The sequence below is a fragment of the Fusarium solani genome (genome assembly GCF_023522795.1).
Source record: "Fusarium solani strain SB1 chromosome Unknown bctg00000000, whole genome shotgun sequence".
Lineage (NCBI taxonomy): Eukaryota > Fungi > Ascomycota > Sordariomycetes > Hypocreales > Nectriaceae > Fusarium > Fusarium solani.
Genome location: NW_027072157.1, coordinates 4,126,636 through 4,152,138, shown reverse-complemented (window position 1 = coordinate 4,152,138; position 25,503 = coordinate 4,126,636). Strand labels below are relative to the sequence as shown.

The 25,503-nt window shown below is 54.6% G+C and overlaps 5 protein-coding genes across 5 annotated transcripts; 3 read left to right on the top strand and 2 right to left on the bottom strand.

Moving 5' to 3' along the window:
- Positions 1-2,769: 2,769 nt before the first annotated feature.
- MRS44_001314 (uncharacterized protein) lies at positions 2,770-3,159 on the bottom strand (the record flags this gene model as incomplete). The annotated part of the gene is made up of 1 exon (XM_065623643.1): positions 2,770-3,159. The coding sequence occupies one exon, from the start codon at positions 3,157-3,159 to the stop codon at positions 2,770-2,772; it is 390 nt and encodes a 129-aa protein (XP_065480081.1).
- Positions 3,160-6,416: 3,257 nt separating this feature from the next.
- MRS44_001313 (uncharacterized protein) lies at positions 6,417-9,221 on the top strand (the record flags this gene model as incomplete). Its single annotated transcript, XM_065623642.1, has 2 exons — positions 6,417-8,545; positions 8,600-9,221. 2 exons carry the CDS (start codon positions 6,417-6,419, stop codon positions 9,219-9,221), a joined length of 2,751 nt encoding a protein of 916 aa, XP_065480080.1.
- Positions 9,222-10,301: 1,080 nt separating this feature from the next.
- Positions 10,302-11,223, top strand: MRS44_001312 (uncharacterized protein; the record flags this gene model as incomplete). The annotated part of the gene is made up of 3 exons (XM_065623641.1): positions 10,302-10,507; positions 10,565-10,693; positions 10,743-11,223. 3 exons carry the CDS (start codon positions 10,302-10,304, stop codon positions 11,221-11,223), a joined length of 816 nt encoding a protein of 271 aa, XP_065480079.1.
- Positions 11,224-11,693: 470 nt separating this feature from the next.
- On the top strand, positions 11,694-12,626 carry MRS44_001311 (60S ribosomal protein eL15; the record flags this gene model as incomplete). Its single annotated transcript, XM_046270448.1, has 3 exons — positions 11,694-11,780; positions 12,052-12,208; positions 12,259-12,626. The coding sequence occupies 3 exons, from the start codon at positions 11,694-11,696 to the stop codon at positions 12,624-12,626; spliced, it is 612 nt and encodes a 203-aa protein (XP_046138427.1).
- A 2,022-nt stretch (positions 12,627-14,648) lies between these two features.
- MRS44_001310 (uncharacterized protein) lies at positions 14,649-19,259 on the bottom strand (the record flags this gene model as incomplete). The annotated part of the gene is made up of 5 exons (XM_065623640.1): positions 14,649-16,102; positions 16,155-17,359; positions 17,403-17,651; positions 18,263-18,711; positions 19,008-19,259. The coding sequence occupies 5 exons, from the start codon at positions 19,257-19,259 to the stop codon at positions 14,649-14,651; spliced, it is 3,609 nt and encodes a 1,202-aa protein (XP_065480078.1).
- Positions 19,260-25,503: the final 6,244 nt, after the last annotated feature.

Here is a 25,503-nt window from a genome sequence, read left to right as displayed (position 1 = left end):
GCATCGGTAGATCAAGGCTCACTGGCTTTCTCGATGGATTATGAGACATCAACAGATGGCGCTCCATTCATGTGGTGTTGCTCCTCTCTGGACCGGAGATGGCCAACTCTGCAGCACAGTAGACCTGGGTCATCGTTCACTCATGGCGCCTTGTTAGCCCCTCAAACCTCTGCAAGGATACTGTAGCGGGACTTTGTCCCGTGGCCGGATTCGGAGTAGAGGGTGTGCGAACTTTAAATGCCCCGATAAACAAGGAGCGACCTTCAGACATTCTCCAATTCGACGACGCCAAGCTTTACTGCGGGCTTGCCATTGATGCAGATGTCCTCGGCTGCAGCGCGGCACAGCCACCAACCTGGTGGTTTGTGAGGTCTCGTGCTGGACTCGAAAGGTTCCGATCGTGATGGGGCAGCATTTGCTCTTCGCGATACACCGGCATATGTGCAGGGTAACCGAAATATCCATGTCATGTCTCCAGAGCCAGGAACGTTTCGATGGCATGCGCAAGGCCATCGTGGTCCGCTGCCGTGTCCGGTCCTGAAAGCGCAATAAGATTGGCACGGGCATTGCCGTACCGGACTAACGTCAGATGCTCTGTTCCACCTGAACAGGCGTCGGGGGGATATGGTCAAGATGATAGTGCACATCCTGCTCCCTTGAACCGGTACCCTTGGGTACAAGCCTGTTTCCGTCCTGAGGCTCCACGAAATGAGGAGAAAATCCGGGGTAGCACCCCGCCAGAACCAATGGATTTGAGGTGCAACATCCAATGGATCCATCGCATGGCGGGGACACCTTCACCACGCCCATCCCATCCCAACCCATCCCATGCCGTGGCTGTCGTGATGGCCAGGAAGATGATGGCCGTTTGCCTTGCGCATGCTAAATATCCGAACCCATAGCCTCGTATCGTTTCCCATGGCATCAAGGTTTCGGCTTTTGGACTCTAGTGCTTCATGAGAAGTCCCGCAGTTGGAAATACCTGCCTTCCTCGTGGTTTGCTTGCCTAGAACCAAACAGCACTGACGGTCAACTCAGGTCAATGAATTCTCTGGGGGTTTCTGGGTGCATGCATTTCAGTGACATGCAGGCCCCCAAGGCGGCACTTGATTTCAATTCCCAAGCCCAATGATTGTCGAGGAGGCTGAGACGTTGAGGGGGTACGTGTGTGATATATCCGATCATGGCCCGAATCAACCTCAGGCCTCGGAGGGAGCGGCAAGGGCCTTGTCAGAAACAAGCTGTCTCCAGCGAAAGGTGCGCCGTGCCCGGCGTACCGGCGTCCTGGAGAACGAGTGCCGTCATCTTGCCCACCTTAGCTCAGCAAACACCACCAGGTCCAGGAACCCAGCCATGATGGCGCGTGACGTGCTGCAGCCGCGGTGCAGCTGGTTCTGCAACAATGTCTTCCTCTCGTCCCGACTGACCAAATGCTGTGAGCTGGTGGCGCCCCCTGGCATGGAGGAACAAGGTGGTTTCTTTGACGCTAAGTCGAACCAAGTCTGGTCGAGTGAGATGTTCCTGTCGCATTCATCCGCTGGCCTGCAACTTGCGCCTTGCTAATGTTCTCGGGTTGGGCAGGCATATCCAGTTTGCCGATTTACAGACAGAACGGCACCCGAAACGCCTGGCGGGGAATTGGCTCTTTAGCGCCCGCGACGAGCTGGAGACTCTTGGGGATGGTCGACTGGGCGAGGAGCCGCAGGTGAATGGCCGAAGCGGTCGCGGGGAAGGCTATTGTGCAGCACCAGGCGGGAGAGCAGGGTAATTGAATCTGCACCGTAACCCCAGCATCTGGTGAGAGCGAGTGAGGATCGACGCCTTGGCCAATGCGGGCCACATGGCGTGTCGAATCTGCCATTCCCATGTGCCGAATTGTCATGACCTGGACTTCATACATATTGCTCCAAACGGTTCAACGCTCAGAAGGCTTTGGCGTTGCTTAGCCAATTGAGGATGTTGCCATCGAGATTAGTGAACCAGTCACGGGCCTGAACGAGCTGTCGCGTAGAACTCAATGCTCGGTAAAGCCTGAAGGCATGTCGATACTTTAATGAGAAGACGGCAGTTCCTGGTGGGCGTGAGTTTGATGTTGGGAGGTCCTCTGCCATGGATTCAATTACAGTGTGAATTTGGAGGGTTGGTTACTGTCTGGGAGTGGGCGGGCAACACCCACTGGATCCATCACAGGCAAGTTCCTTCCATCCCTTGAGGTTTGGTGCGCACAGTAAAGTTTATCACATTTACACCCACAAGGAATGAGGCCGGGGTTGGCATTCCCAGACAGCGAAGAGGAGCCAAGACTTGGAGCAGGGTTTCGAACGGTTGTAAGGCTCCCCGAGACCATTCGAGACACTCAGGGATCATCTTTGATCTCGGTAGGGAGCAGGGTTGGATGATATGATGAAAGAGAAGTGCGAACCTGGGACGCAGGGATATTGCTTTTTGTTAATCGCGGCTCTTTATTTCCTCGGACTGAGACTGAACAGATCCATTGCAAGCCCAGCTCCGGAAAGTGATGTGAGGAACTCTGACTGAGAGCTTCCAGCAGATGGGAACTGCGACTTGCACTAGAGTGCGGCGGCGATCCTGATCAGGGAGTCCCTTGGATCGCATCGCTGACCGGCCTATCCCACCTATGGCACGGTCACGGGAGACGCGATCATAGTTCGTCCGGTAAGCTACAACACACGATGACGCCGTTGCCTTTCTGCGCGTCGGATGACAATGAATTCACCGGGGTGCCGAGAGGCATTACCAAAGCCATCATCATGGAGCCCAGTGGCGGCGGGGTCTTGTCCTCGAGTCGAGGTCGAGGTCGCCGGCTCCAGCTCTTCTGTGCCTAGCCCTAGCCCATGCCTCGAGCTGCAATGCCAGCCATGCCTGGTCCCTCCGCATCCCGTCCGGATTCCTCGCCTTTTCCCGCGACTGATTCACCTGATGTGATCCATGGATGCTCTGACGCTGAGCGTTCGGTTGGTCGGGGTCCTGGTGGAGTCGATGAGCTTCTTCCGAGTAGCGCATGTGTGGAGTGTCCAATCCGCTTTCATTGTAACGGCACCAAGCACGGAGCCCTGCAAGGACAGGGAGGGCATCCACCACCTTGAGCCTGGAAGAATCGACTTGTTTGCCTGCTGTGTCCCGGAGGTCGACGTCCATCATCAAGCGGCTACCTACTGTGAGTGGGTGTCCTTCTGTAGCTTCAGGAGCCGCCCATCCCCCCCTTTAACAGACTCTAGTCGCGTCCCCCCTACACAAGAGGTACGCAACGGGCACGAGATGAGGGACGTTGAAGGAAGGACAGCCGCAGAGCCAAGCGTCATAGGCTCCGTCTTTTGCGGGAGCTGTTGTTGATGCGACGAGGACTCGTCCATCCCAGCCCCCATTGAAACTGTGCATCACGAGAGGCGAATGACGCAGCCTCCCAACCTCATCATGTACTGTACTGCGCTGTGCTGCAGTAGCAGTGAAGGCACTCGCAGCACGGACGGCTGCCAATGGCCATCAGCAACTTAAAATTCAGATCATGTTGCTGCCCGTCCATGGTCGTATCAGCGGCCAGGAGAGCAGCACCCAGGACCTGTCAGATAGTTTGCGTTCCAGGAAAGACCTCATGTTTGCGTTGGCCTGCCCTTAACACGTCCAGGGTATGGATGTGTTTCGAGACCTCAATGCGCCCAGTGCGTGTGCCTTGAGCGTCGTGTCAGGGTCCAGGTCTCGCTGGGGGACTGCCAATTGACCTGGGAGAGAGCGCGAGAACCTAGGGCAGTGCGCCTGGGCTTGCACTCTAACTTGTAGTACAGTTACCATGCCTTTTGCCTTTCATGATAGAGCTCTTTTGCATCATCCTCTCACCTTGTTCTAGAGCCTCCAGTGGTCACCAATAATTCGACGCCCGTCGTGACAGTCCAGTTAAGGTAACCCAAGAGAACGTTTGCCGGCTCCTGCCAATCCGCCAGTGCCCTGGCTCTTTCCACTCCGCATCCATCCATCCATCCACCCTTTTTACCTTTGCTTCCATCACTTCCAACAATAACAACACCACCTTGACTGGCCGCCCTCCCCATCGCCGCCATTACCGCCACTTAGTTGACACCATCTTCCAAGAGGGGGTCCCCTCCTCTACATCGTCTGGAAAAGCATATCAAGATCGAGTTCCCCACGCTCATCTTCACGTTCTGCCCGCCCAGAATCGCATCTCGATATCGCGTGCCTTGCGGCCCAACTGTCCTAGCGTCAACTGCCTACCGAGCAGGCGACACAGCATTCGCCCAGCTAGCTCGCTAAGGCAGCTCTCCCCAGATCATCGCCCACTTTCCGAGACCGCCGTCGGTCACGGCTACTGCACCTTGGATGCGCCGACGTGCCTTATTAACCCGCCAGTCTGGATCGTAACCACGTCCTTGGTTTCGCGACGACGTCGGTTGCCCGAGCTCCTGCAAATCAAGCAACAACTTATCCGAGATCTGTCTCTGTCCAGGTACGAGTTTGGTGGCTCTTCCCTTGTTTTGGTGTTTCTCTGGCCTTACCTCTGGCGTCGCCCGTGCTGCAAATCAAGCCATGGTCACCAGAGGTATCGGTACCTTGCTCTAGGGCTCTCCGCTAACGCATCGTTCTCCAGGTTTGGCTGGTAACCGGACTAGGAACAGAGCGTCTTCCACTTTACGTACCCCTCAGTCCCTGATCAGAAGATCAAACTCCCGACCTACGGTGTTCCGACCGCATCTCCTTCTTCCTCGCGGTCCTCTCCACCTCGGCACTCTCCACTGGATTCTGCTGCTCCCGTGCTCCACCTTCTTCTGTTCATCAAAAGGTTGTCACGACTCCATATTCAACCTTTCCCCTCTCTCCAGCCATCCTTTCGCGACGCCGCTCCGACCTACAACTAGGACCCCTCCCCTGCTGCGCCGCCAACCAAATTCACCCATTGGAAGCTCCAGCGCCGCCACCCCAGTACCCGCAGAGGAACGGCAGTATTAGCTAGAGGCCCATACCGCCCGCCGCCAGCCATTTCGACGTGCCTCTTCAGCACCACTTAGAACCTGGTCTCGTGTCGCAACCGCACCTCGACACAACCTGAGCACTTATCGCATCGCATCGCAAAGAGCAGCGGCAGCAGTCAACAAGCAGGAAGCAGTAGCGACACGCGACGCACTGCAACGCTGCCCCGCGACACGCGAAACGAAGTCTCTCCTCATCACGGTCTACTGCCATTTTCATTTACTGTCGTCTTTGTGTGTGCGCAGCGCGACGCTGTCCTCCTCCCCGCCTTCCGACCGTCCAGCAACCACCGCGAACCCTCTCCCCATTCATCTCTCGTGCGTTCCACCTGCCGCTATCCGCGATCAGCCATTTTTTGCCAGTCTATCCCTGGCATTGCTATTGATGCTGTAGTGGTCGACGCAGGTCCAGGACTCAGGAAGCGACTAACCCAGCGACCGCCACCTGTTCGCCACCGTCGACTCTGTCGTCTCTCTCTCGTCTCTCGCCATACGGGCCACCCCTACGAGTGACCAACCCCGCGTCATTCCCTCGGTGTCTGTGGTGTCGGTCTTGCGCGCCTGCTTGCGAGCCTTCTCTCTGACAATGGGCCACGACTAGTTCCCTTTGTCGCCGCAGCACTTGACGCACTCGTCCCTTCTACACCTTTCCGACGTTGATCAAGTCCTACTTGCGAATGGGTGTCAGCCTCACGACTGCATCCGTCACCCTACCTCTCTCGACAACTTGAATCGTCTCCTTGCGCCTTGGGTTAGACGCGCTGGTGTTTAGATATTCTACTCTCTCCGACCACACTAATCGACCACCTGGGCTCGCGCCAGATTCCCCGTTGCATCGACTTGCAGATTTCCACCAGAATCGCCACTCCGCGAAGCCACATCTCCTCAATCCCGGCTGCAGCATCGTTATTATTTTTTTCCTTCGCGTTTCATCTGTTTTCACGAACTAGAATTTGGCACGTGTGACGACATAGCCCATAGACATCCTCGAGATCTGCGTCTCTGGTAAGTGAGCTGGATTTACACCTCCCCATCTTGCTTCTTTATCAGCACACCACTGCCCCATTTCCCTGCCCCCAGATGTTGGTCTGGGTGCGATATTCACTATGACTTACTTGTATGCCATCCATTACTGCGCACTGTTTTGCCCGGCCTGTCACGAGGCCTTTGTTTCCCCACCACCAGAATAACTGCCTAGCAGACCAAATACTCATGGGATCGGACTAATCAGTCATAGCTACGTTTCCATTCTCTTCTGAAAAGAACTCATTATTTCAGCCTCTTACTTCTCCACGGCTCCAGCAACCAGGTCACATCACCACTTCTACCTCTCCATACAGGACTACGTGCCCACAACATCAGCCTTGCAGAAGTTTGGAGGATATCCAGGCAGTTTCATCCTCAGGTTGACAGACAATGAGCTCTGGTTCACTCAAGACAGGCCCGCCGTCGAGACTAGGCCAAGGCTCTCATGCTGCGGCCACGGCCAACAACCAGTCACTACTTCTCGACAAGTTGCATGCTCGAACGTCCACGCCAGATTCAGAAGCTCTCGCTAGCTCAGACGACGAAGGCGACCATCGCCAAGAGTCCGCACACACAGCTACACAGTCCAGCTCTCAACCGCCAAAACCTGTCCGAAGACCTTCGTGGCTGAACGAAACCTCTCAGACCTTAGGCCGTCCTCGCAAAGGATCATTTGCTAGTAGCTCAATGTCGCCCACAGCTTCACATCCCAGCACTCCATCTGCCGAAGCTGGTGCGGGCGCCTGGGGCTCGCACTCAACGTCGTCTGTCATGGGCCGGCCAGCAGGGTCATCCACCTTTCCATGGGGAACTGGAATCTGGAACGCTGAGCGCAAGGACCCTCCCTCGAGACTCAGCGAAGTTCTGCCATCCCCTACATCAACCATGCCTCCAGGAACTGCAGGCAACTCCTTCTTTGGTGGTGACACGCAGACGTCTCCGGTATCGCGGGATTCTGGGCCCAACCCTCAAATCCCTTTTGCGATCCCCCTTCACCCCACACCTAAAACCTACCGGTCTCAGTCGTATTCAGTTGGACAGCTTGATCCCGAGTCAACGGCCGCCCCACCTGCTATGAGCTCCTCGGCTATCTTGGGGCGTGCTCGCCATCCTGTTCTTAGCCATCGACCTTCTCGCCCTAGTATGTTGAGCGAAATGGCCAACGATGGTTCAATGCTCGGGAAAGTGAAGGAAGTAGAGGATGATGACGACGAGAGCCCAAATGAATCGCTGCAGGAATCTTGGCACCAACACCAACCCTCTCAACAAACCTCTGACGCCAAAACCATCGAGATGCTCGCGCGAGAAAACGCAATTCTACGCCAGCAACAAACGCAGTACAATGCACGCATTCGGCCTCGGGCTGTGACCGGATCTGGCTATATGGGAAACGGCTATTCATTGCGAGAGACCGTGCCAGAAGAATCCGATTTTGCCATTGACGAGCTTGATGAAGCAAACGAGGCAGGCGACATGTTGGCCAAACGAGCTCTAAATCGCCGGATGAGTGAATATGGACCGGCATCTATTCGCGCTCCGTTTGGCGTTGATGGCCGAAAGGTTGATAATACCAACCTCAAGAAGGCCCTCTGGTCGACCTCGCTCGGATTCCCTGCCACAGACGTCTCGCAGAGCAGACGACACTCTTTCGCCAACATGCCAACTCGTCAGGGATCTATCAGCTCTATCCCAGACTCTACCTCAGTTCTTGAGCCTTCCGCAACCGAAATGCAGCAATCTCAAGACTTTCCTCCCGGCTACCCCGACGCTTCTGCGTTCGGAGCCGCTGCTCACGGTGAGTGGGAGCGCACACCCCGCAGCCTTATCTTGGACCGCACCCTAACATCCACAATAGCTGGTCAGTACTTCGGCGGAGCTGCGAACGTGGGAAATGCGTACCAGACCGGGTTCCCCAGCCAGTACTCGTCCTATGGCCTCCCTAACCCCTACGCGAACCGCGCGCCATCTCCTCATCGCAATGTGTATAGCATCGCTCAGCCCCGGCACAACCAGCTGCTCCACATCGTCTTGTTCAAATGCGCCAGGGCCGACGTCTTCTACATCCAAGAGGGCACTGGACTCACTGTCAAGCCTGGAGATCTAGTCATAGTTGAAGCTGATCGTGGCACTGACCTTGGGACCGTGGCCAAGGACAACGTCGACTGGCAGACAGCCAAGGAGCTCAAAGAACACTACGCCGAGGAGCAGTACAAGTGGCTTATGATGTACTCCCAGGGTGCCGCTGCTGCGCAAGAGGGAGCTGGAGCTGGTCTTCTTGCCTCTTCCACCGGACTCCAGGGGAGCGCCGTTGGGGGCATGGGACCTCCAAGCCAGCATCATGCTCAAGAGCCAAATGCTGGCGAGCTCCGGCCCAAGCTCATCAAGCGCCTTGCCCAAAGCCATGAGGTGCACGCCTTGCGGGACAAGGAGGGGCAAGAAGCAAAGGCCAAGCGGGTGTGCATGCAGAAGGTCAAGGAGCATGGACTCAACATGGAGATCTTGGATGCTGAATTCCAAATGTGAGTATGGGTGATGGACTTGCCGATGCCGATGTACTGACATGGTTATCATAGGGATTGGAAGAAGTTGACCTTCTACTACTTTGCTGACTCGTACATCAACTTCAACTCTCTCGTTACGGACCTGTTCAAGATCTACAAAACGCGAATCTGGATGTCTGCTATTAACCCAGCCTCTTTCGCCAGCCCAACTCTCGGTATCCAGGCTCCAAGCGGCATTGGCCCTGGTGCTGTGGGAGTTAACCGTGCCACCGGTGGCAGTGATCGACGGCAGAATCAGCAGAACCAGGAGTCGCACCAAGCCACGGCCTTCACGGCTGGGGCTAGAGACAGCCGTGGGTTCCGACCAACATTCAGCCAGCCCTATGGCAACGAAAGCCGCCTTGCTCAGACTCCTGGCTATCCCCCTTCCAACTACCCATACGGGCAGTTCAGTCCGTTTGGCAACCCCAACCCCAGAACCAACGTTCCTTACGGAACAGGAGCTGTCCCGGCCATGGAGGGCTTCCCTGGAGGTCAGGTTCAGCATCCTGCAGACTTTCAGTCTATGCGACAGCGCTTCCCCAACCCGCAGTCTGGGCCGAGTCCTACACCACACTCGCAGGGAGCATCGCCCCTGGCTCCCCAGAATGACTGGGTGGGATCGTTTCAGGGACTCTCGCTCAACACTCATTGATGTGGGACCTTGAAGGTGCTGGACGATGACTTGTCATGTTACTTTCGATTCAATCCCTTGCGCCTCGGGCAGATTCAGGGCCATCCACCGATACATAAGACGTGGGGGGCTAGAGATGCCTTTCGAGATTCAAGACTTAGCCCCAAGTGGTCTACTGGTGTGGCTTTCTTGTGCGTTTTCTACACGCTCGGTCAACCCTTTCGTTTTTGTCATTTTACTCTTTTTTGGGAGGCGTTTGCAGGCACTCACATGCTCTCAATTGGCAAGCTGCCAGGCGAGGGTTGTGATGCTGTCGATTTACTTCGTTTCTGCCGATACTTTACTACTCAGGATCTAGGATCCAACGGCCGTTTTCACGACAGGGAGTAGGGGAAGGGGAAAGACAGATGACAGGCACGCAATGGTTTTTGCTTCACAGGTTGAGATTATAGACAGAGAGATCCATGGCTTTCGCATTCACGGTTGTAACTAATATGCGATCAAAAAGGGACGTGTTTGGGATATAGTTGGGGACCATGTATGACAAAGATTTCCTTTACCTACTTGCTTGCTTCTTCGTCCTATTATCCAGTTTGGGGGGTCTCTTTAGGGGTTCTTGGTTCAGATGCATGAAAATGAGATCTGCTATGTGATAGAGGTTAAAGTGGAAGCCCAGTGCTTGCTTGTATGATGCCATCTACCTGGTGCAGAGCCTTCTTGATCCGTGACAGTGAAGTGGTGATGGGGTTGGACTTGAGTGAAACTGGCTCGTAGGCCTCTGTTGTCGTTATTGACACCCATATGATCGCACAAGGTAGGTAGGTTGTGGTTGTGCGTTGGCGTAGGCAGTGGTGGTAAATGATAGGAGTTGACTCGAGCGCGATGCCAAATCTGTCTGGTCTCTTGCATCTCACAGAGTGGGAAAGAGCAACGAGGCCATACCTTCCCTCTGCGTACCTTCCGCACCACCCCTCCGACCTGCCAGTCCACCACCTGACAAGCACTCAAACCATCAACACAAGACCTTTACCAATCTCAATTCATTTCCAATTCTTCTCTTGCAAACCTCGCTGCTCCGGATTCCCCCTTGCTCGCTTCATCATGCCGCCAAAGACTAGAAAGAGAAAGCCCTCTGCCACCGGTGAGTCCAGCGAATTCCTACACATCACCTTGGCTAAATCGCAAACAGAGAGCAATCACACGGAGGATGTCGCTCCGAAGAAAGCGGCTCGGGCCCCGAGAAAGCCAACTACAGGAACCGCAAAACAAGGAAGGGGCAAGAATGCGGCGAATGGAGCAGCTGAAGGGTCTGTAGTGGTTGATCTGCACCTCGCAGCTGTTTTCGGCTACTAACATGTTCAAAGAAAACTTTCGCTTGACGGCGTCGGCACCTCCAAGAGACGCAAGATTCTCGTCAGCGATGCGAAGAAGCAAATCCAGAACCGAGGGAACGACCTCATCAAGTTCATCAATAACAAAATGAAGACGCGTCCGTGAGTGGTGTCATATTCTTTGCTTGACTAAAAGGCCAACGTGAAGTAGGCCGCAAGTCGAAAAGAACATACTCAAGGAGGAGCTGTCTTCAGAACTCGGGCCTGTTCTGCCCTGGATGAACCCTTCGTCGGCGCCGCAGAAGGGGAGCCCTCAAAGCCTTCCAGAGCTCATGCTCAACACGCTCAACGAGCTTCAGAACACGGTTGAGGGCTATGAGAAGTTGGTCAAGAAAGACACCGGCATCAAGGCGCCAACCTGGATGCACTGGGAGCAGGACGCAAAGGACTTGAACAACTTGGGCCAGCAGGGGCTGAACATGGCGTCCAAAATCGTCAATCATGTCATCATGCCTGATCTACACGCACTGCCAGCCAAACCCGCAGAGAACGCTAGCGACATTGAGAAGCTGGCATGGGAGCTCATTGAGGATGCTATCCCGAAAACACCGGAGGAGACGTGGGGAAAGACGGCGCAAGAGCAGCTGAAGGCATTTACAGGCGTCCTGAAATTGCTCCCCACCACACAATAGATTTACATGATCGGCCTGGTGTATATCCCGGTTCATTGAGAGGAGTTTAGTCAAATCTGGACGGGTACCAATTCATGAGCGGCGTTGAAATTATCCGGTGTTAGACAATAAGGTCGGTGAGTAAAGGCATTTCTCGGTGAGGGTCAATCTTCACCTCGCTGACTCAGCTACACACTGTGCTGGGGCTGAGGGGCAAGTCCTATTGCGCTAGTCTATGTCAGGGCTAGCGTGTCGCTTAACCCACAAACTGTGCCCTCAATTTTTATCCTTCTCTCGAACTTTGTGACATTCGAAATTTCGACACACTCGCCTCTACTAACCACACGGCAGGAATCGTTCGACACAAGCCGGTTTGTGATCCCCTCTCCCCAGCATCAAGGCATTCGTTCTTCCCTCTATCGCTGGAAGCTTCTGCCTTCAATCTGTTCCATTGCTAACGTGTGCTCTCTGCGTCGCCGACAACAGCCAAGATGGGTGCCCTCAAGTACGTCGAAGAGCTTCAGAAGAAGAAGCAGTCGGATGTCATCGCCTTCCTCCTCCGAGTTCGCTGCTGGGAAGTACGTTAAACCAAATCACCAACTCTCTGTGGACGGCGGCGCCCGCTCTCGTTTTCCCTCGTCCTCCTCGCGTATCCGATGGTGTCGAAATTTTTGTGCGTTTTCTCAACAACGGAGGAGAAGAAATTCTTCACCGACAATGGGACACGCACATCAAGATTCGAGACGCATACATCTACGCAGAAGGAGGCCTGGGACGGGAGCGGGGTGTTTATTCACCCCGTCTCTGCTATACACTCGTTGAACGTTTGCTGAGAGTGCATCAATATAGCTCCGTCAATTGAACGTCATCCACCGCGCCTCTCGCCCTACCCGTCTGGACAAGGCTCGCCGTCTCGGATACAAGGCCAAGCAGGGCTATGTTATCTACCGCGTCCGTGTCCGCCGTGGTGGCCGCAAGCGCCCTGCCCCCAAGGGTGCCACCTATGGTCAGTCACCTTCTTTTTGACGGGATGAGACTCTTCTGACACATCAACAGGCAAGCCCACCAACCAGGGTATCAACCAGCTGAAGTACCAGCGATCCCTCAAGGCCACCGCTGAGGAGCGTGTCGGCCGCCGCTGCGCCAACCTCCGAGTCCTCAACTCTTACTGGATCAACCAGGACTCCACCTACAAGTACTACGAGGTCATCCTCGTCGACCCCCAGCACAAGGCCATCCGCATCGACCCCCGCATCAACTGGATCGTCAACCCCGTCCACAAGCACCGCGAGTCCCGCGGCCTCACTGCTACCGGCAAGAAGTCCCGCGGTCTCAACAAGGGCCACCGCTACAACAAGACCCAGGCCGGCCGCAGAAAGACCTGGAAGCGCCACAACACCCTGTCCCTGTGGCGATACCGATAAACGCCCGGCCTTTTACTGCTGGGTGGTGGTACATGCGATTCGGAGGGCGCACACTACACGTTTTCTTCCAAGTGCTGGGTCTGGTTTTGGCATTGCACGCTTGGACTCTGGGGAGTCGGGAACCTTGTTTGGTAGCAAAAAATGGAATCAAAGTAATTCCGATACGATGAAAAATATGGGTTTCCGGCTGGATTTCCTCGTCTGCTTGATACAATGTGCATGTTTATGTTTCGTGATGCTCTGTGAGAAGCTACATGGATAGAAGAACGGAATCGGCCAACTTGAGTCGCCTTGAAGTCTTTCTTCCACAACTTCCTCTGGCCTCCCAGGCGGTGGGTTGGCTTGACTTTTCCACAAAATTGATGTTTCGGTGACTACCTCCATACCTATGCCGACAAGTGGGCCATGGACTCCACGTAAAAGTCTTTCAAGGCTTTCCACATCCAATGGCTTGTCTATTCTGTGACGATGTAGTGGCGGTCTAGAACATCTGTTCAAGCAAGGATGCTGGGCAAGTTAGCTAATTGCATTCCACTCTATCTGTGATCAAGGTGCTATGCCAACTCTCCCCAAGGAGGCGTGTTACGGTGTTTTGATCCAGTTCTCATGCCATTATTTGTTGTTGATGACTGTTAGATTTGTGATTCTAGCCGATGGCCTCTCTTAGAGATGTCACCAAGATGAACAACCAATAACTAATGGAGAGCAAATTCTGCAAGCGAGAAAGATTCAATCAACAATTAATAAATAACCACTCCATCCATGGCAACTGTTGCTGCCCGGCCCTTTAATTCAAAGTCGATCCAAGAACTGCTAGGGCAGGTGTAGGGAATTCCCTCTCTATGGTTTCCCCGGGTGGCCCCATTGACCTAACCTACCCTTCTCCTGGTCCTTCATCCCTTGGCTTCCGTGTCTCATGCCGCGCATGAGTAGTGTACATATATTACTCGGGAGGTATCACTAGCATCATGATAAAAAAAAAAAAAAAGTAAAAGCGAACCCTGGATTCAAAGACCTTGTCTAAATACAGGCGGGGGCAACTTCTTCGTCCTCTGTCTGGCCAGCAAGCTGGCATATCCTCAACCCCGAATGAAAAGCAACCGTAAATTGTCCCTGAAGTCATACAACCCAAACGAAAAAAGTAAAAAACGAGAATACCGCAGATACTGCTTGACCTTTCCCATGGCCCGGTACACCAGTTGTATGGATGGTCCGGGTGAGCTGGAAAGGGGCTGAACCGGAAAGCAGCCAGGATAATCTCGGCATCAAAAAGTTCTCGCCTAATCAGAATATGACCATCTAGGTCCATCGAGGCTGTAGAAGCAGTCCTGTGTCGAAAGGAAAGAGAAGAACACTCAGTGTCTTGTCAAAACCGTACGCGTATATCGTAAACGATCATGCCGAAAGCTTGACGTAAATCGTGAGTGATGCTGATTTCAAGTCCCATATCGCAAGTGATGATGCGTATCGAAATTCCTCGTTCAAAAACATGTGTCGCCCCGGAGTCGAAATTGCAAAGACCTAAGGTAGTGAAAACAAAAAGCTGAAAAGAACCGAGTCGTCTATGCCGAGGTTTGGTTGGTTAGGATCTTACGATCCAAATACATGTACACGCCTGTTGTGATGCTGCTGACGCTCCCGTGCAAGCTGCTATTCCCTCCTCTAGCAGAAGACAAGGTGCCGTTGCTGCAAGACATCTGGCTGTAGTTTGTAGCGCCCTTCTGGTAATGTACACACGAGCAACTCTGCCGCTGCCGTGTCAACCGCTTCGAAGAGATCGCAATGGGCCTGCGCCCTTTTGGCTGTGGTTTTGAGGCGTAGTGAAACAGAGATCAAAAGAAAATCGTCAAATCATGACGGTGCCATGGGTAGCTGCGTATGCATTGGATGCATGCATGTATGCATCCATCTGCACAACACGCCGCCCACTCGACATCCGACGAAAACCATAATGAGCATCATTGTACAATCGGGCCGTACCCTGCCGTGAGTGGCAGACTTGTGGGGGAGTACAAGTCGGGTTTAGAGCCACTGAGGCTCCTCGGCCTCGTTGGCGTTGTTACCGCCAGCTACCTTGCCGTTAGCAGGGCTGGCGCCGCTGCTCGTGTTGTTAGTAGCATTGACAGGAACGCCGGTGTTGCCGCTGCCGTTGATGTTAGCACCGGCATTGACGGCGCTGTTAACAGTCCCGTTGGCTGCCGGGGCCGGCTGGGCAAAGTTGCCAGGAGCTCTCTGTCCGTAGTGAGGCTGCTGGATATGGGCTCCAGCAGCCGGCACCTGGCCGTTCATAGCGGGGTTAGGTGGGTAGCCGGGCATGTTCTGGCGCATACCATGGTTCCCCATGCCGGGCATAGGGCCGTTGGGGACAGTGTTGGGCGGCATCATAGGGCCAGTGGAGGGAATGCCGCGGGTGTGTGAAGGACGGAGAGGGATCTGGCCCTGGGTGTTGTCGGCCGGAGTGACCTGCCCGCTAGAAGCAGCGCTGCCGCGGTTGTCGAAGGCAGAGATCTTAGCTTGAATGCGACGACCGTAGGGAGTGGTCCTGATCTGAGGCAGAATAGGACGGATCGACTCAACAAGGAGGTACTTCTGGTGAGGGGTGGCGTACTCCAGGGCGGTCTGGATGACATAGTTGGCAAACGAGTCGCGGAGCAAGCGTTCCATCTCCTGGTGGCCCAGGAGCTCCTCAACAATCATATCCTTGGAAGGAGCCTGAGCGCATCGAAGGCACTTCTCAATCACGTTGGAGCTGAACTTGTGGCGGGACAGCTGGCTGATGCATCCCTGGAACATACCCACGATGGGCTCGGTGAAAGTAGGCTCGTTCAGGTCGATGATGTACTGGACGACATAGTTGCCAAAGGGGTCCTGGACAAGAACTCGGGCGTGCTCAGTGATGCGTTGGATAAGCCACAGCTTCTGATCGCCGGATGCGTGGTCGATGCAGCGCTGCAGGACGCAGCAGCCATGTCGGTGAGTGCCCACCTCGATACAGTTATGGCCGACCGCGTCAAAGATGAACTGAGCATCAGGGGCGGTGAGTTTGTTCAGACACTTCTGGATGACGTGGTTGCCGTTGAGATCCTGGATGAGTTCGACAACTCGGAAACGGAGCGCCTCGATGATGAGGTGAACCTGCTGAGGAGTGCTCACGTACTCAATCATCTTTTGAAGCGCCCGCGTGCCGTGCTGGTTGAGGGCAATGCGCACCATGTCCTGCGAAGCATTCTGGATCAAGACGGTCCTCTCGTCGTCATTGCAAAACTCAAGGAGCTTTTGGCACAAATAATTACCAAATGGGTCCGTCATGAGCTCGATGACGTGCTGGTTGGTTTCGAGCCAAATCATATGAACCTGCTCAGCGTTGCGCTCTTCAAGTTTCTTCTGAAGGTAGCGGCAACCATGCTGGTCCTTGCACAAGTCATATATCTGGCCAGTAAAGGAGTCCAGAGGCATGTTCTGGTAGCGGGACATGGCTGTAGTGAGAGATTAGCTTGTGTCTTGATGTACTGTCCTAGAAAAACTCACCTTCGTTGTCAAGCTGGCGGCGGTGCTGAATCACACGGGCCTGGCTGTCACGAGGCTGGTTGCCCTGGTTGTAGGGAAGCGAGCTGTAGCCGTTGAAGTTCTGAGGAGGATATATGTTGCCGCCATTGACGCCATTCATGTTCATGTGCTGCATACCATTGGCGATCATGTTGACGTTGTAGGCGCCGGGAGGATGGGCGACACCCTGCTGAGCCCCATAGCCATTGACAGGGTAGAATCCGTTGCCGTTGTTGAAGTTGTTGTTCACGGCAGGGGTACCAGCAGGGGAGGAGACCATCGAGGTGGGAGGAGCGGCGGTGGTAGTGCTAGGACCAAAAGGAGCAGCACTGGCCTGGAGAGCCGACTGAATCGAGGGATAGGTGGTGGCCTGCTCGCGACTCACGGCGACACTTTCAGCCGACAGCTCACGGTTGTGGCCACGGGGGAGGGCGCCAGCAGGGATGCGGCCGAGGCTGGCATTGTGGTTGTGGAAGTGCTGCTGAGCATGATTGTTGGCATTGACGTTGGCGTTGGCGTTGATCATGGACGATGTCGCAGTGCTCTTAACAGTGGGGACATCGTTGGCAGAGAACGAGCTCTGGAGCTTAGGCGGGCTGGCCATGTTCTGATTCGCAGGTGAAGACATGATTGGACCAGTCTCGACTGCGTTCTCCGAGATGTACTTGAGGTCGAGGGAGTGGCGGAACGCGGCAGGTCGACTCTTAAGGCCTGCGAGGTCGTTGACTTGACCTGAACCTCCGTTGATAGAGGACAAGCTCTGCTGAGGTCGGTGACGGTTAACAACACGGCTCCAGCCTCTGGAGGATAAGGATGTCTCGGGGTTTGGAGACGGGGACAGGGCAAGATCTAAGGCGGCCGAGGATGCAGATAGCTGGGCGAAACGGAGTGTGTCAGAAGAGAAGGCAAACGGTGGCAGAGAGGTAGCACTCGGGGGTATTGTGATGGATGCTCGCTTTGATACTTCCGCAAAAAGCTGCGCCTGATGAACAATCAGGGCGCTCAAAATATCGGGAATGAATAAGGGAAGAAGAGGGACAATAGGAGAGGGGCGTAGGGCTTTGTGCATATGCGGGTGAGAAAGGGAAAATGCATGAGGGTGAATTGAAGACAATAGCAAGAGAAGCAGAGGCACAGGTGAAGCAGCACTGGCAGAAAAATGTGGAGCCCGTATGTGAGTCTCGGAGCTGGAGCATGGAGTTGCAAACGCCCCCAGATCAAGACTCTCACCAGACAGCCACCACATCCAATCTGTGCTCCAAGAATAGGCAGAGGCGTGAGAAAAAGAAAATGAGCAGTCTTACAATCTGATCGTCGCGACGAACAAGAGTCGGGAAGTTCTCGTCAGGAGCCGCACCGTGTCCAAGCGCCTTTGGCTCGTCGTCGCCAAAAAGGAACCGAGTCGTGTTGGTCTGATCGAGACCAACGTCGTACAACCCGGTACGCGAGCGAGTCACCGGCATCGAATAGCGGTTGATCCTATCCGGCGAAGACATGGTCAGTTTGCTGGGCCAAATTGAGGAATCCGCGCAAGCTTTCAGCAAAAGATGGGATGGAAACGTTGGAGAATGCCGCAAAATAGCAGCCGAATCTTTCCCAAGAAGGTGAGGTTATATCTCAACGAGATGTGTGAAGAAAGGAGGTAGAGAAGTGTTGAGGGGAGGTGCTGGCACCTATGCGAGATGACGTTTGGTTGAAGGTTAAGGTTGAAGGGGAAGTCGAGAGGAGAAAGTTAGGAGCAGACTCGCACTGATCGAGTTCTTATATCCTCGAATATCGTGGTTGAGAGTGATTCACGGACGACTCAGCGCTTGGAGTCGCAAGGGCCTCCGCTGGGAAACGATGCATATAGTCTCGCGCTTTTAACCCAAGACCAAGTTATCAACGCTACGAATAGCGAAAATCCCAAGGCCAAAGGAAGCCCACTCTCCACCCGAATCATCTCTCATGAAACACGCGCGCTTTGAAGCACGAAACAAGTCTCTCTCACAGGCATTCTAGCCCATGGCAACTTTGAGAGCAACTCCTCGCTTGAGGCAGACGCAAAATCCGAGATACTAAATCACCATGCACGAAAACATATCACTTACGCATTGGTTGACCGGTGGCTACTGGGGTCTTGGCGAACGGCCTCTTCCTTCTCATCGTCGCTGTTCCGCCGCGTAGTCGGCACAGAGCGAGAAGGCATTTGCGTCGTGGTGTCCTCGAATCCGAAACGACCCTGCATGATACCAGACTGAGGAGAGGCAAGTTGCGAGCCGGAGCGGCCAGGGCGGTTAAAGAGACCTGGAGGGGAGGTCAAGCTGGACATCGAGTATCGGCTCGGTCGGGAGAAAATGGAGGGAAACCCAGAGTTATCGCGATATTCGGGTGGTGTGGTGGGCTCAGACTGATGACCGCCCAATCGACCCATCTCTTCTTCCATCTGAGCAAGTTCGATGGCTTCGCGCCGTTGCTGCTGGTCCAGCTTTTGCATTTCTAACTCGAAGCGCCGTCTCTGTTCCCGAATTCGCTCATATTCCATCTTTTTTTTCTCTATCTGATTCTGATATTAGTCAAATGATCCCGGTCTCTGAGCTGATTGATGTCGACGGTCTCGTGTGGTTGGAAGCAAGGACTCGAGGTTCAGGAATCGACTGGATTTGGCAGGCAAACTGGGTCGGGATACGGCGTATGAAAACATACCAATTGCACCTTGTGCATAGTCTACCACAAGACATGTCAGCATTTGCGCTTCTTCCAGCCGAGAGGGCAACGACGCAGCCGCGCGATTCGGGCTCCGGAGAGGATCTCAGAGCGCCTTACGGGCAGCAGAGTCAAGCAAGCATCACTCACGTTGTAATCCTGGCCCGGATCGGGGCCTCGCTGGGGAGAAGCCATGGCGTTCAAGGAAGAGAGTGTAGGGACTCGACCCGAGTCGGTAGTGAAGCGACGAGAAAGGTTGTTTCGATGATCGTGAGCGCCAACGTGGGATGGGACTTGAGGACCGGGCATTCTCGAGGTATTACGAGGAGGTGAGACAAGCGAGTTCATTGGCGAGTCGTTGCTCCTAGGGGACTGTTGGGAGCGGAATCGCAGGTCGTCCATGGCGGGCTAATAGAAACAAGGTGGTACACGCCGAATTGGCAAGCGGTCTCGGTCTATAATACTGCAGACATGAGAGAAACAAAAGAGCATCAGCAAATGCGCTTAGAGGGAGAGTAAGGTAGGTAGAGGAAGAAGCGAAGGCGATGGGACGTTGTTGAGAGGCGGGGTGAACGCGGTCAGTGTGGGTATGGCACTGGGCCTGGGGGACTTGGAGCCGGGCTACTTCAGGTAGGGGGGCCGATGGGCTTCTGGGCTTAGGAGGGACGCCCGGGCTAAAGTCACTGGGTAATAGGCCAGCCGCGGACTCAAAGCAGGGTGTCATGGGTAGGTCGGCGGGTACCTGTGTCGGTCGGTACATTTCCATCCTTGAGCTGGATGGACAATGGACGACGGGTTATGAATGGATGGATGGCTTATGAGCAATGAATGGGGTTTGGGGCCACACGGGCCACTCTTGACGGGGGACGACGACTTCGCACGCAAGGTACGGGAGGTAGGGAATAAAGGATTCGGGATCTGAAGCCTTGGTTGGGGAACATGCAAAGCATAAGGTAAACAGGTACCTCGGAGGCCAGGTCAGGTGGGATTTAGGGGGTGTTGGTGTTCAGGACGATGGCAGAAGCTTTTGGTCTCAAGCTGGAAAGGGTCATGGCTATTCACTCCGTCTCTGTCTCTGTTCGTCGTCTTTCGAGCAAATCGCCTTCTAGTGTCAGGTAGGGCTTGCCAGCGCAAGTCCGTCGGTTGTCTCGCCGTCTCATCGGAGCTAGCTAGCATGGGTGTGGATGCTTGTGTGTGCGTGCGTGTGTGTTGCAGGCATGGATGCGTGTTGTCGTCTACCCGCGTGTGCATCGTCGGCGGCGGCGGTGGGTGGGATGTGCGTAGTTGAAGGCGTCCGTGTCGGAAAGCAACAAGTGCCGCCCTCCCTTCCTTCCTCACCCTTGTGATGGGAAGCAAGACTGACAACGACAAGGAGTTGTAAGACAGAGACAGAGTGGCAGCACAACGACACTATTCCATATGCCAGAGCCAGTGCAGACCTTCTTTCGTCTTGGGGAAGGGGAGTGGAAGGGGATGGAGGTCGGGTTAAGCAGTTCCCCGACCAAGAGACAGGCTGGACAAAAAAGATGAACCAACCTCAAGTAAATCTGGCAGTGAGTGGGCGTAAAGGTCGAGCAGGTGATGACGCAGACACGAAATTGTACACAATCGTACAAGGCCACTCGGGCTTTTCCTAGGTGCTCCGTACACTTGTCTACACGCTTACTCTCTCACAGCGCGCCCTGGAGAGCCAGGAGCGACAAGCTGGTTGGGAGGAAGGGCGAGAAGGGGGACAGATAGCGATGGGGCAGGAGGAGTAAAAGAGAAGAAAAACTTGGCCGAGGCCAGAGGAAAAAGGATGGGATGGGATGGGAAACGCGGGCGGATGTTTGGCGTCGGCGTCAGCGTGGGGAGTTGCGCGTGTTTGTGGGCACCAGCCCAGGGTGCTATGTACTAGCAGGCAGTTGAGGCAAGTCCTTGGCGGGGGACCAGAAACGCAGGGTTCAGACACAGGCCCAGGACATGGCATAAATGGCATGGCATGGAGAAGAGAAATCCAATGCGCCCCAGGAACAGGATACAAAGACCCAGGGGAAGAAAGTGGGAAATGGGATCAGGTCGGCAGCCCGGTCCTAGGCCATGTAGGTCAGGGCAAGGGTTGCTTGGGGAAGCCAAAGTTTCTTTTCTGTGCAGCGAACCTCAGGTCGGTTCCAGGTTCCTTTATGGCTCTGTGCATGTGGTCGATCAGTCCGGTCGCCGCAGCACACGCTGTTCCGCTGGACAATATTGGTACTCTCTTTCACAGGTACCTACACGACGTAGTGCCTCAATAATAAACCGTCAAATGCCACCGACACAAACTCGATGCGTCGTTTAGTTTTTCACAAAAGCATGAGTGCCTCTTTCTTCGTCTTTACTTGCCGTCAACTGATAATAGAAATGGCGCTTGTGGGGTCCAGCGTCGTACCGTCGTCCTTTATTGCAGGCAAACACACGCAGGACAAGACAAGACAAGACACAACTGACTAGAGTGCCCAAAGGCGCCGCGTCCGTGGTCATCGGCGCCCAAAAAGGCCACTAACAAGCCCACTAGTGGGACCAGCACTCAGGCACCGGAAAAAGCAAAAATGCACCATGGGAAGGGAGGAGACATGATGTCCACTCTGAGGCAACGGCCACCAGCTCTCTCAAGCATGATGGATCCATGGATCCCCAAGACTTTTTCCAGAAGCATGAGGGCTCTTTTGGGCGCAAAACTAGGAGGCTCTGCAGTATGGGTCAGATCCTTGCTGCTACTCCTCAGAGTCTTTCTGATATAAAAAGCAGATCGCTTTACCGCCAAACCTCAACTTGCTGCCGGCTCCCACAAGCCCGATCCCGTTCAATACCCTCGACGTGGGTTGTGGGCTAAGCAGAGAGTGGCACGAACCCGACATGCTGAGGGGCCCGCCGCATGCTGTTGAGACATTCACATCAGCTAACAAGCGGCCCGTTCTTGTGAAATGCTGGGTCCGGGCAGCAGTCTGCATGGGCATCCAGACATGGATAACTCCCCTTCCACAGATACTGGTGTTGGGCTGAAGGGCCACCAGCAAAGATTGTAGACACGTCGGAAGCCACCCTGTCCGGCCTGATGCTCACTCGACAGAAGCTATGACGAGAGACAGGCAGCTGGATCGCATCGCACCGTGCGTCGGAGTGCAGGCCGACAACAGCGTGGAGGGTTGCAGGGATTCCTGCATTGGGCCTGTCACGGTCCCTGGCAGCGGCACAGTAGTCTTGTCACCGAGGGCGGGCGCCTGAAGAACCGTCGCTGCGTGGCTTTCGATGGATGTCACCTGTCCGGGGTTGTATCGATTGGAGGGAGAAAGGTCCATGGTCGAAGAATGACCGCAGACGAGGATTTTGCTGAAACAGCCGGAGTTTTCGTTCCTGCTTGTTAGAGTCGCAAGGCTGTGAACTTTTACTGGACAACCAATCTTTGCAGACCTCGGCACCCATAACTATGTTGGTATGGAGGTTGATGCTCCGAATTGAACGGTTGGTCGTTGTAAGACACAACAATGGATGTCTTGTGTGACCTTGCCATCCATGTCGTGTATCGCCTTCTCCTGCAAGAGGAAAGTCCAGCCCTCTCAGCTACCTACCTAGGTATGTACCTTCCCAGCCATTATCGCAACAAGATCGCGCAGCTTTGTCAGCCATCTCGGCTCGGTCTTTAGCTGAAGCCCACCCCCAGCACGCTGTCTCCTCACCATCGAGTGCCCCCCAGATCGCGATAGGACGGGCCTAGGCGCCGGGATAGTGCATGGTCTGGATCGGCAACGCTGGCCCTGCCTGCCTGCCTTGGACGCAATGCAATGGTTCCTCCGCGCATAGCCCGAAAGACCCGTTCCGTCTCTTTAGGCCGGGTAGATGGCGAGATCTTGGGCAGGTAAGGATAACTCTGCGCGCCAGCCGACGAGAATCCTGCCCCAATCGCACCAACCTGTCCAGCCCCTCAGAGTACACGTCAAGCGATCAATATCGTGCCCCCTGGCAAGTCCAGAGACAAGCACACACGCACAACTCTCAAGACTTGGACCGAGCGCATCCCCATCTTCCCAGTCTCCCTCGCTCATTGGTTGGTGTGTCTACTTGGCTGTTCCTACTGCACGTCACCCAAAATCCATATTGAACTGCAGAAGCTAAGCTAACAAGTCCCCAGATTTCCATTTGATGTATCAACCAGGAACGCCAACACGGAAGCTCGCTCAGACATACAGCTGTGACTGTGACTGTGCTGTCTCTGCCTCCAAAGCCGTTGATCTATTACCCGCCTGGCAAGCATCATCGTCTGTCTGGATTGCCACTCCGTCCGTATTCAAGAATAGCTGCCCGTCTGACAGCCAGCCATCCGCCACAAACAATTGACACATGACGATCCATCACCTAATTCGTTCACCGCTCCTGGCAATCCCTCCACGCGGCGCCTTCTGGGCTAAACTCACTTGCCTCTTCAACTATCTTATTGAAAGCGCAAACACCATGGTGGCTGGGCATGGGATCCAAATCTGACGGATCCATGGACCTTTGGCGCTTTCGCATCTCCTGCTAAATCGAAGCAGACAAGGGACAGGTCATTGAACGACCACTGTCTTGGTCCGTGTTGGCTTCGTTCTTCCCTCACATCTCGCGCAGTAGCGCCTCGCGACTATCGCCGACATTCCAGCCAATTGACTTGCATCCTCTCTCCAATGATTGAAGCTTGCGAGACGAGGATTGCTGTGACTCCGCCCGTCGGTCTTGGGCTACAGAGCCTGGTCGTCCCTCGGCCTGATCGGTGCGATATCCACCACCCCGTTATCAATCCCGCCACAGCCCAGGCTGGCGGCTGGGTGCATCAGTTGCATATGGGGTGCGGTTGAGCTAGTTTGGCCACTGCCGGCGGCCATCGGCCTGCCCTGATCCCAGACGTTGTTGCGAATGGCACTACCGCAGCTGCTTGGTAGCTATAACACACATGATATACTCACGACATGATATTGCAGCTCTAGGTTAGAACCCTGCTCCGGCCTAGTAGAGCCGCAAGCTCTTTGGCGATCTCAACTTTGAGCCATCTCCTGCAGCGTCCTCATCCTGAAACATTTCTGGCAAAAAGCCTCATCGAACAACAACTCGGCAGTGGCTTAGTCGACTCCAACAGCACGCGCTCTTTTGTTAACAACCGAGCAAGACCTGACAAGATCCTCCACTTGCTTCCTCTGTCTCCTCTCTGGCTGGTGCCCGCTTCTCTCCCCCTCACTTTCGAAAGAGCTCAACCCTTCACCGACTTTTACTGTCCGCCCCTACGACTGGCCCATCAGGCTAGCCGTGTTGCCGTCCCACCCTACTACGTCGCAGCTTAGGAGTCAGGGTCCGATCAAGTCACGCTAGAGGGGCTCCTTGCCAGCGCCAAGCCAGAGGTTGTTGGTTCGTCCCGCCGTGCCCGCCGTGCAGCCCAAATCTCCTTGGACCCTTACATTCGCGGGCCGCAGCGTGCTCACCTCGTCGTTGACCAGTGTCTGTGTCGGCAACGTGCTGGGAAAGACATGCCAATTCATCTCGCAGGCAGAGAAACAGTGTTCGTTGTTCGAAAGCGCAGCCGCACCGCAGGGCTTGCTTTAGATGTGTGTGCCTTGCAGATGAATATCTGCACACGCTCATAGCTATCCCTGCCGCCCTGGTCAACTCGACATGTGCGAAAACTGAACCCCACGAGCGATGCCGGAGCTATAAGTCACCCCGCGCAGTCCAGAAGGGTCAGACAACTGCGGTTTGTTGGTTGTTGGTTTCTAGTCTATTCAACATATTTCGAGTGACGCTGATGCCTCGAGTGCGACTCGCATGGTTAATTCACTGACTAGATCACCGATCTGGTGTTGATTCTGCCTGAGACGTGCTCGTCACATGGCTACTCATCATGAGCTGCATGATGGTAACCCTCAGACGAGTTCAACTGGTAACCAGGAACCTGTCAAAACTCCTCGAACCACCTTCAAAACGCCACTGGCTCGATGCTCTGCAACCTTTACTTGGCCAGGCAATCTGCAAAACAGTCGACGGGCATTGCATCGTCCCGCACCGGCGAAGTCCTAGCGCGGAGATCCTCCATCGAGCCCTGTTGCGCCATAATGCACAACGTCGCCTACCCTGAAGCCAACCATATCGCTTGGATTTGACGACCTAGGGCCGAATACGGCCAACTGATCATTGATAGTTCTTGGTCCTTGGCATATTTGCGCGTTGGCTTGCGGTGTGTCGTATGTCTTGTTCCTGGGGCTTTCGTCACTGTGGGTTGTGACCCCTTGCGTCTAGATGTATGTCATCCACCCGGAGCCGGGGCAGCCCATCATGTCATGCAGGCTTCGTCCACTCAATGGGTCCTCGTACGGTCCTAGCCGGCATATTTCAAGAGCAGTGAGGGAAATGGCTGGAAAGGTAAAATGGCAAGCATGGGCAGACAGACCTGGATGTAAATGTTAGAATCCATATGGAAGACATTATCTAGCCGCATGGGTAACAACGACTCGCGAGTGTGCGAACCTGGGAGCGATTCGTTGGCGAACGATAGCTCAACAGGTGAATATTATGGCAATTAGGGGAGGATTGGCCGACGCTAGAATTCCTAGGACAACCGAGGAGAAACGCTAATCCAATACGCAAGTAATAAAGCTGGTCCCCGACT